We start from the raw sequence: 12042 nt of genomic DNA, 5'->3' as shown, positions 1-12042 counted from the left end.
GACATTTGTGTTGCAAGAGCCTTGAAGGACAGGCCTTCCTAAAGGCTTTATAAAAATACTAGAATACCACATTATGAGTTCCAATAAACTTGCCTGATAAACTGAAGGTTTTGCAATAGCAAAAAAAAATCTAAATAAACCCTCAATAATGTTCGAGCGAAGATGAACCCAATCTAAGATGCATGAGAACCCCATTTAAGAGTCAAATTATAACTGAAGGTTTTCCAACTGCACAAAATCTGAATACACCCTTGATAGTATTAGATGAGAATAAACCTAATCCAAGACGCTTGAGAACCTCCTTAAGGGCCTGGCCGCTATGCCAATATACTGTAGGTGGTATAGGAAGAAAAACAAAATCCTGAAAAAATTAACTGAGCTTCATATTGCAATGGAGAATGCTTAAACAAAATATTTTGTCAAATTTCCTCTTACTTCCATAGTTCCAGGGTAATTAGTAAAAGCAACACAATAAACCAAAAACATTGTTCCCTACAAGAAAATTGTAGTATTCTTCCTGTTATAGTAAATTTTGATAATCATTACATTATAATATAAAACAAATTGTGAGTAATGGCATCTGTATAGATTCCATGACCTCAAAAGACGATGTATTACACAGCAATTACGCCCTTCGGCCTTCAGTCCTAGAACAAACCTCAGAGAGTACACATCTGACTTAGACCTCTGGACATTCACTCGCTTTTACTTCTGTTTTTCTTGGTTTCAGCAAGAATTTCATCGTGCCGAAGAGGAAAAGACAATTTCAACAATTTCGCTTTACATAAGGGAAGAAAGAAAATTTTGCTCTAATAAGAGTTCAGAAGTGGGGTAATATTGATGATATTAGCAGAGTTGGTGAAGGAGAGATGATGAAGGATCGACGCTCTCGACTAATGAAGAAAGATATTGAGCAAAGGTATCTTTATTCATGATTAAATTAGGATAATAACTTTGGTTTGGTTTATTACTATCCAAAAAGGTACATAAAATTCATAATAATCATGATCTATTAATAATGTCTTTGTAAAAAGTAAAAAAGAAAAACTTTTGAATGCCCATATCTCAAAACTATACTTATTGACCTTCAAACTATCTTCTCCCTTAGTTTTAAAGATAAAGCATTGAAATTTGGTGTATAACTTAGGAAGACGATATAAAACAATCAGATTATGTCTTTTTCCAATTTTTGTTTCCCCTGATTTTTAAGGTTTATTTTCTTACCATAAGGAAAATATTCATATCTAGCGAAAAAAAATGACTCTAATAAGAAAAACTCTTCATTTGACTAGAGGTCTACGTCATGTCTATATAGGATAGTAATCCCAGGTCTTAATATTAATTATCAAGGGAGGAGATAAAATTTGAAAAACACTCATTTTCAGGTCAGAGGTAAAAATCCTATGCAATTTGGAGATGTCACAAGTCAATTTATTAAGCTGGTATGAATGTCCCAAGTCCTGTCCTTAAAAAACCGCATTAGCCGGCCCCCTTAAGTATCGACTTATAACCATTCCTAGGCAAAACAAAGAGAATCTTCTCATAAAATATGAAATGCCAAAATATATTGAATCTAAAATAATTTGTATTTTTTCCTAACGATACAAACCTTGAGCTCTTTATTAAGGAATATACTTTCGGTGAAGCTGGAAGACTAGCCATAAGACTTTTAGTGGAGGGGGACAGGTGATGGTGGGACAAATTTGTATAAAGAGCTCAAGGTTTGCAGCGTTGGGAAAAAATCAAATAACTTTAAATTTGTCATTTGTTTCTCGTCACTAAATACAAACCCTTTTATCCTTAAGGAAGATTTTTCCCCTAAGGTTAAGTGAAAGTTCTGACCACCTGGCTGGCTTTTGGCTTGGGATTTACCCCACTAGATCCGCACACATACAGAGGGAATACCGTAACACCTCGCTAAACTCTGTGCAATAACACGCTTTAGCAGCCCTGAGCAATCTGTGTGATTGAGTGATAATAGCAATGGTGTCTAGGTAAGAATTCTCAGATGCCCTAGGATTCTTTGAACCAACTATAGACATTACCAAGTCCCACCTTGCCAAGGGGGTATGGAGGGGCATAAAAAATATATGTGCATATACCAGGTTACACAAGGGAAGAAGTTATACCTGCAGACAGCAGAGGGCAGCTTGCAGCATACCATAGAAGCCTGTGCCTGTGAGAGGGGAGAAGATGAAATGAAAGAAGATGCCAGTTACTCTTATCATTCATCCCAGACTTAAACCCTGGTAACACCTCTCTCCACTGTTCTGCTACTTGTCCATCAAGAAGCTTAAAGTGATTATAAACCATCAATCAGCCCTCCTTCTTCACGGTAGTTAGGTTACACACACAGCCGCGAAAAGGGAATTTTCGCGAATAAATGCTGCACTAGGGTGGACTAACTCCTAAACCAAAAAAGTAACTGCCTCTTGCCACGAGTGGGTGCCTGAGCTGATGATTAACACAGCTAAATACTGCCTAATATTGTTTTAATTTGATTTCTACAACAGTTTATAATCATAATTATTATTGTTATTATTAATAGCCTAGGATACAACCCTAGTTGGAAAAGCAAGATACTGCAAGCCAAGGGCTCCAACAAGGAAAAATAGCCAGTGAGGAAAAGAAATATGGAAAGAAACGATCATGAAAAAAATTAACAATAAACATTATAAAAACAGAATCAACATCAAAACAGATATGTCATATTACATTTGCACATGGGCCACACTACGCACTGGACACAGTAAGGTACAGTACAGTAGTATGCTAAGGTACAGTTTTACAAAGTTGTCATCATCAACTTACAGTTTTGTGTAAAAAAAATTGTTCCTATCTAGTAATACTGTATCACTACAGTGCATCTGAACTGTACTTATTTTAATTGTTCGGTGTTTTCGTTCATAAGACTCGGTTAGTCTACATGTTTTCTTGTAGCATGACGCAACTTCTTATGTAATGTCTCCCGAGCAGTATGTTATATCTATACTTTCTTAAACAGAAATGCAGCTTATTTTGTGAACTAACTCAATATCTCAATAATAATTCTTTCCTTGAAATAAACAAATAAATACAGTGCATTTTTATTATGAGAGAGAGAGAGAGAGAGAGAGAGAGAGAGAGAGGAGAGAGAGAGAGAGGAGAGAAGAGAGAGAAGAGAGAGAGAGAGAGAGAGATTTCTTTTGTACAAGTAAGCTGTAACAATATTTACATATTTCATAAATAAACTGAAAAAAAAAAATTAAAAAAAAAAAGAGGGAGAGTAATAAGATAGAATAGTGTGACTGGTATACCCACAAGCAAAAGAACTCTACCCAAAAGAATGGAAGACCACAGTAGAGGCTATGGCACTACCCAAGACTAGAGAACAATGGTTTGATTTTTGGAGTGTCCTCCTGGAAGAGCTGCTTACCATAGCTAAAGTGGTCTCCTTCCAAACTTACCAAGAGGAAAGTAGTCACTGAACAATTAAAGTGCAATAGTTAACTCCTTAAGCAAAAAAAGAACTTTTTGGTAATCACATTGTTGTCAGGTGTATGAGGACAGCAGAGGATGTAGAAAAATAGGCCAGACTATTTGGTATATGCATAGTCAGAGGAAAATTGAGCTGTAACCAGAGAGAGAGATTCAATGTAGTACTGTCTGACCAGTCAAAGGACTAAATAACTCTCTAGTGGTAGTATCTTAACAGGTGGCTAGTACCCTGACCAGCCTACTACCTGCAAAGAAAAACTATGACAGGCTCTAACATATTGAAGATAATACTGTATATTTATGAAGAGGTTTTGAATAATTAAGAAATTATATAAACGATATGCATTGCTATTAAATGTATATTTTTGATAGCGGCAGATTAAGATCAACTGATTGTTGATTGTTTGGCACCCAAAATTGAAAACAAATTTCTAAAAAATCATGAATTTTCAAAATGCAATAATGTTGTCTGCTTAAATAATGATCAGCTGATGAAATTGAATGATGCAATTTTGTTTTTGTTTCCTTTACCAACATGAATCCACAAACTGCTCACCATATCTTGCAATATATTGATGTTAATTTCATTCTTAAACTCAGGGTTATTGAATATAACAATGCATAGTTAATGCAAGTAATTATTTAAAGTAAAATACAGTTCATTTAGTTAAAAGAGCTAAGATGGGGACTTGATTGTCTCCAGTAGACAGACTTAGCATGAATCCTTATGGGAAAAAATTGTTTTGTATCCGCGATTTTGCCATATACGGCTGTTTTCATAAACTAGTTAATCAGGTCAAATCTCCCCTAAAAACTTTACTCCACGTCACGATTATAATTTCCAGTGAGTGAAAAAAAAATTCTAAATCAACCTTCTGTAGCATATTGACCTTGCTGCCTGTTTACACAGCCTCCTGGCTAGTACAGTGGTAACGTGTTTGCCTCGCATTTGCGTGGTGAGAGATCGATCCCCGCCCAGGGCCGTGAGTTTAAGCTGTTTTACTGGGGAGGCTACTGCTGTGGTAGGGCACCACAGTGGGGGTTGGGCTTGCCCGGCTGACGTTCTGGTGAGCATCTATTCTGATGGAACTGGAACTGAAACCAGACACCTTTAACCTTAAACATTATAGGTAGTAAGTTGGCCAAGGCACCTATCACCCGTTGAGATACTACCGCTGGAGTTATTGGGTCCTTTGACTGGCCAGACAGTACTACACTGGATCCCTCGCTCTGGTTATAGCATATTTCATCTTTGCCTACAAATACACATTCTCCTCTTTCCTCATACACTTGAAAACACTGAAATTACCAAACAATTCTTCTTCTCTCAAGAGGATAACTACTGCAATTGTTCAGTGGCTACTTTCCTCTTGGTAAGGGTAGAAGAGACTCTTTAGCTAAGGTAAGCAGCTCTTTTAGGAGAAGGACACTTTAAAATCAAACCATTGTTCTCTAGTCTTGGGTAGTGCTATAGCCTCTGTACCATGGTCTTCTACTGTCTTGGGTTAGAGATCTCTTGCTTGAGGGTACACTTGGGCACACTATTGTATCTTATTTCTCTTCCTCTTGTTATTTTCATGTTTTTATAGTTTATATATGAAAGATTTATTCTAATGTTATTATTGTTCTTCAACTTCTTGTAGTTTTTCCTTATTTCCTCGGCAATTTTCCCTGTTGGAGCCCTTGGGCTTATAGCAACCTGATTTTCCAACTTGGGTTGTAGCTTAGCAAGTAATAATAATATCAAGAAAGAGTTGCCTATTATATTTAGTAGAGCTCATTTCTAAAAAAATATTGTATTGTAGTAGGTCCTCTGGTTACAATGGAACACCATTTCTATGAAAAGCTGTAATTTGAGTTTTGAAAAACAGTACAACAAAACTCCCTTCAATACAGTACTGAAATTAAGCTTTAAAATCACTCACCTACGTTAATGCAATCCAAAAGTCATAACCAAGGATATGAAAATACTTTTTACAATATGAAAACATAACTAGGATTAAAAACAATGCACAAATACAGAATGATAAAATTAAACTAACAAAAAAATAATTCCATGTTTGAAACTGCTGTGTATCCATGAAACATTGTAAGTCAAAACTGCAGTAACCTAAGGACTTACAGTTACTTTATTAAAATAAATAATATTGTGTTAACCTATAGGCACCACTGGCTCTTATAAGTAGGTGTATCTTTATCCAATACTTCATAACAGAATTTATGAATCCTATATGAGGATATAATAATATCAGAAAAAATTATATATATTTTTCAAATTTCTTTGCTTCTCAACCAAACAATACCCTCAACTATTGAGTTAACAAACTAGAACATAAAGAGCATCTACTCTATTGTTGAGTCTTACCAGTAGTTATAGACGACTTTCTCGGATGAGTAGGAACAACAGGTAACGTTTGAGGGTAGAGGGATATTGAGGGAGATGATGATGCAGATGAAGCTTCTGCCAACTTCTCCTCCAATAGGTGATATATGGCACTAAGGTGGTCAAATCTTTGTCCATGAACAGACTATTGAAAAAAAAGAGAGACATTTTAGACATCAAATATAAAAACATACATAATACATCTTTGGCAGTATGCTAAAATAAAACATCAAAGAAAACTGAAAGGGTGATGTACAGGAATATTAAGGCTATAATAGTCTAATTAATTAACAATATAATACTAATCATAAGCTGGAATATCATTATAGAGTTAGTATCCAGGACAAAAACATTGAAAGATGAGAACTAGCGTTTTGAATAAGTATAAAACAGAATACAAATTAACTAAATTGTTTTAGGAGTACTGAATTTTATTATGTAAAATCTTGATACATATGTAGGATACCTCACTAGTGATCGCAGGATCAGCTGACTGAACACATTGGAGAGTAGGGAATTTGATCATTTAAGATGGAGACCTATGGTAAATTATGTTGGGACTTGTGACCTTTTCAACTTGAAAACTCGGCCTAAGAATATATTTTATTCTTATGAAGGGAACTTAAAGTACCCACTTATAATTTTGATTCTTATCTTTTATTTCCAAAAAACAATATAGTGAATACACACACACTACATATATATATATATATATATATATATATACTGTATATATATATATATATATATATATATATATATATATATATATATATATACTATGTAATACATATGTACATATATATAGTATATACATATGAATGTACATATATGTACATATACATATTCACTCATACACATACTGTATATACATAGGTAATAAATAAAATACACCCACAATCTATGGAAAATGAAATTTATTTTAAGCTCCCAAAGGGACCATCTCCTTTCCTCTTCAGAAGAGTAAGGACGATGGTACCTTCAGCTCAAAATAAATTTCATTTATCATTGATTGTGGGCTTATTTCATTCATCATAAAGATGGATAATTGTGTATTCTAATTACATACATACATACATACATACATACATATATATATATATATATATATATATATATATATATATATATATATATATATATATATATAGTAGGGTCCCGAATTATGCGAGAATTTGGTCGATAAATAGTCCCGCATAAATGGAAAATCGCATACTTCAAAACATAACAGGAATAATTCCATTAGGGCCATGGTAAACAGAAAACCTGCCTATTCAAATGCATTTACCACCCATTTCCATTAGTTTCTATGTACTATACTGTTTGTTTTCTAATATTAAATTGTTCTTATAAATAGATTAAAGAATTATTATGTATTAAAGTTTTAATAACTTGAAAAAGGTTAAAATTACAACCAGGAAGGGTGTAAATACTGTATATTTCCCCTCATAACACGACCTATAATTAGTAGTAATTTTAATGACCAAGTCATATCTGTTTTATAAGACAACTAGTGAATAGCAAAACTATCACTGTATAGACTAGCTTTTGTTGTATTGTTTATCTCGTTGTTTTGTTTACGATCATCTCAGATCATAGCGAAGAAATGAACGCCTGTGTTTATGTTATTTTTTGCAGCAACAGCTATCTTACCAAATATTTATTATATGATAATTTTTCTATTGCCAATGTTGGTTTACTGAGTTTTTCTTAGAACTTCGAAATGCAGTCAAACCTCTAGCTCATGAAAGGAGATGCAAAGAATTTTTCGACTCGGATCACGAAAAATGTTTCGGACAACGAAAAGCAGTTCGGAGCTGGAGCTCGACCATATCCGAGACGGAATTCAAAATTCGCACCCCAACAGCCCGTAAAGTAACTACCGTCCTCCTGCGTTCCCATTGGTTATCTCCCCACCCAGATGATAGTTACCACCATGAGATCCTGCTCTCCTATTGGTCGTCATCTACTCTACTGTATCTCATCGTGCATCTACGCATTGGCGTTCCTATGTCTTCTAGTTCCTGCAATGGTATCGTACGCATTGACTTGGTGTTTGTGATTTTGCTCTTGTATCAATTTTACAGTACATACTGTTATCGTGTGTGATACTTATGATAAATCATTAGCCATGGGTCCCAAGAAAGTCGCTGATGTCAAGAGAAAGAAGAGGATGATGTTCTCCATGGAGATGAAGATAGAAATAATCAAGAAATACAAGGCTGGCATGCGGTTAAGTGTGCTCCGGAAAATTTTAAGAAGCAGGCAGAAACAAGCTTCTTTGGACGAATGTTTTAGTAAGAGGCCTATGGTAGAAGCAGACCAAGCGCCAGCTAAGAAACGAAAGTGGCAGTGATGACGAAAATACGTAGTGTAATTAAATTTAGAAAATAGAAAATGTAAAGTAAAAAAAAAAAAATAGAAAAAGGGAAACAAAAAGAAATTTTATTTTAAGTTTATCGTAAAGTTGTGTTAATACTTTCTGCCATTTATGGATGCATTTCCTAAAAGTAATTGTTGATGCTTTGTGTCATTTATAAATCTGTTTTGTAAAGTTAAGGGTTTACGTTTTCTGCCACTTGTACGTAAACGTTTTCCGCTATTTTCATCCTTCTCTACCGCCCCACACTTCACTCTCGGACATCGCCTCACTCCAAAGGTTAGGTTCCACATTTTTGTTACTTTATTTTTACTGTTTGCTCTAATTAAAAGCTTCTTTCCAAGAACATTATTACTACTTTATTATTAAATGATCAAAATACAATACTTTTCATATATTTAGTACTGTTTAGTGGCGAATATCCTTTTTATAATCATTTAATGTGGTATTTTTCTAGGGTCAGGAACGAATTAGGCTATTTACATGTAAAAGGCGACTCGCTACACGAAAAAATTGCTAAACGAAAAAAATCGTTACACGAAAAAATCCCTTCACGAAAGTCCTTACGGAACCAATCAATTTCGTGTTGCGAGGCATCACTGTAAATGAAATGAATGCGATTTATACTAATTCCATTTGTTTAGAGTACGCTCCATCGACGATCATAATGAACAAACGAACGCATTAAATACAAATGATCAAGGTGATAACTAATGATATTAAGAACTTTTAGTAAATATTATGTTATTACAAATATCTTAATTACCATGTCCATATAAATTCCTAGAAACATAGCAAAACAGGAAAACCATTTTGTTTGCGTTTAATCAACAATAGCAAACTGCCGCTAATGACAGCATGATGATATACGATAATTCTAAACTCTTTCGAAAGATAATTGTCCTTTCCATATCGAAAATACTTTTCCTAACTTCAGTTATAAGTCAACTTGTACCCACCACAATTATGGGACCATCAGCAAAAGAAAAAAAAAGTACTAGGCCGGTTATTAATGTTTTCGAACAATTGGGTTACCACTATAACGTTCGATGTGGCAGAGACGGTGCATGAGAAAGTAAGGAAAATTTCAATCATGATTGATTTTAATATAAGCTTTTTGAAGCAACAAAGATTTCATTTGTGAGAGAGAGAGAGAGAGAGAGAGAGAGAGAGAGAGAGAGAGAGAGAGAGAGAGAGAGAGAGAGAGAGCCTTATTGCCTTATTCTACTTTTGGGTTCCCCAAGGTCCCTCAGTGTGAGGCACCTCGTATATCCACCAGAGAGTTGCTAATGCATCGTCCGGTGTATTTTGCATCGTCCAGACTTGGATGGTCTGGGATGCATCTTAAGTGTTTATCGGGCTTATTCTTAAAAACATCTACGCTCACTCCTGATATGTTTCTTAGATGAGCTTGCAGCGCATTAAAGAGTCTCTGCATTATCGATGCTGGTGCGTAGTGGATTAATGAGAGAGAGAGAGAGAGAGAGAGAGAGAGAGAGAGAGAGAGAGAGAGAGAGAGAGAATAATGATAGTTTTAAAAACACTAAACAAAAAATATGATAGGTTATAACACTTTGGTGCTTATGTAATATTAACTGTATAGTTATTTAGAATAAGTTAAGAAATGGTGTAAAAATACTTTTTTATTGTATTCGTACGCGCATATTCTTGAGAGCGGCAGCTAGACATCAGCTGATCTGATCACAGCTTACAGTTGAACAAAAATAAGTCAGCAATACTCGATTTATCATACATTTTCGAAATTCACAACAAAAGTACTGTACAGGGTTTTCTTAAAGCACAATTAACTATTTAAATAGTAGTAATTTTCTATAATAAAGTGATGTTTCCTAAAAAAATAGTGGTTTGCTGAAAAAATCGGATGTCATATTTTAAGCCAAGATTGAAATGGATTTATACTCGGTACAATTTTTTTGTTTCATATTTAATTGACGTTTTTTAAGGAAACATATTTTAGTTTCTTCATCTACAGTATATGTAAGTATTGTATAACACTGGAGAGAGAGAGAGAGAGAGAGAGAGAGAGAGAGAGAGAGAGAGAGAGAGAGAGAGAGAGAGAGAATCAGCTGTTGTAATCGAGTGCCATGTTTTTGTTTCTTGTACCACTTAAAGCGAGGAACTGATCACCACAACTAACAATAGCTATGATAATTTCTTTCTTAAACTCAGGTTGTAATATATGAACTAAGATTTTATTTCTTACATACACACACACACACACAGATCTCTCTCTCTCTCTCTCTCTCTCTCTCTCTCTCTCTCTCTCTCTCTCTTTCTTTCTTTTTGGAGATTTTTATAATTACACCCTGTACTATACAAAACAAACCAATGTAAAGCAAATCTATACTGTTTAGAAGATGACAAAATATTGCTGACTTGTTACCAAAATTTACGCTATTCACTGCTGATAAACGAACCCAGACTACGTGTGAAAACCATGAACACCCAGAGGGAAAACTAAAGCTTTTATATATACTGTACTAGACAAAAATAATGCTTGAATAAACCATCATTAACACTACCATTAATATTATCGAAAGGTTAGAGCAAGATAAAGATTGCCGAGAACTAACCACAATTGTTCACATTATGTCAGCTGGACTCGCATAGTTAAAAGCTGATTTCATTGCTGATATGGAATTTTTCCTTAAATAGGCTATTTATTATGAAATTGATAATAAATTGTAAGATAAATATCATTTGGTAACATTTATTATCGAGCACTGTATTTGGGGCTACCAATATACTTAAAAACCCAATAGATTTTATATGTTTTGTAGTGCTTGACTCGCAGACTTTGAACAGCTTCGCAGATACAGAAAATTTATTTTTTAAAACTACCGACCTCATAAATGGGGAATCACATAATTTGAGACTGCACTCAGTAGGGTCCCGAATTATGCGTGTTCGAATTACTATACGATTCCCCTTTTATGCGACCTCTATTTTTCAAAAATAAATTTTCTGTATCTGCGAAACTATTCAAAGTCTGCGAGTCAAGCACTATAAAATGTATCAAATCTATTGTCTTTCTAAGCATATTGGTAGCCCTAAATACGGTGATTTATAATAAATTTTACAAAACAATATTAACATTACATCTTATTAACATAATTTCATAATGAATAGCCTATTTAAGGATAAAATTGCACATCAACAATGAAATCAACTGTTAACTGCGAGTCCAGCTGACAAAATGTAAACAGAATTGTGGTTACGTTCTCGGCAATCATTATCTTTCTCCAACCTTACGATAATTGTAATGGTAGTGTTAATGATGGTATATTGAAGCATTATTTTTGTTTAGTACAGTATATATAAAAGCCTTATTTTTCCCTCCAGGCGTTCAAGGTTTTCACGAGTAGACTGGGTTCGTTTATCGGCAGTGAATAGCCTAAACTACGGTAACGAGTCGGCAATATTTTGTCATATTTTAAACAGTACACATTTGATTTGCAAAGATTAGTTTTGTAGAGTAGACGGTAAAATAAAAATCTCTCTCTCTCGAGAGAGAGAGAGAGAGAGAGAGAGAGAGAAATTTGATGGCAGAAATCTCTCTCTCTCTCTCTCTCTCTCTCTCTCTCTCTCTCTCTCTCTCTCTCTCTCTCTCCGTAAGAAATAAAACCCTAGTTAACATGGCAACTTGAGTTTAAGAATGAAATTAACATGACAATTGTTAGTTGTGGCGATCAATTCCTCGCTTCAGGAGGTACACGAAACAAAAACACGGCACTCGATTACAACAGCTGATTCTCTCTCTCTCTCTCTCTCTCTCTCTCTC

At 34.5% G+C, this 12042-nt stretch overlaps 1 protein-coding gene across 1 annotated transcript in view; it reads right to left on the bottom strand.

Annotated features, from left to right (window-relative positions):
• The window catches only part of LOC137618147 (serine/threonine-protein kinase SIK3 homolog), a 267259-nt gene that overhangs the window by 119086 nt on the left and 136131 nt on the right, over positions 1-12042 (bottom strand). Inside the window, exon 8 of the mRNA XM_068348177.1 lies at positions 5843-6005. Coding sequence (XP_068204278.1) covers positions 5843-6005 — 163 coding nt within the window. The remainder of the gene's footprint in view (positions 1-5842; positions 6006-12042) is intronic.

This window comes from Palaemon carinicauda, chromosome 24 (assembly GCF_036898095.1).
Source record: "Palaemon carinicauda isolate YSFRI2023 chromosome 24, ASM3689809v2, whole genome shotgun sequence".
Taxonomy (NCBI): domain Eukaryota; kingdom Metazoa; phylum Arthropoda; class Malacostraca; order Decapoda; family Palaemonidae; genus Palaemon; species Palaemon carinicauda.
This window is presented reverse-complemented; position numbering and strand designations above follow the sequence as displayed.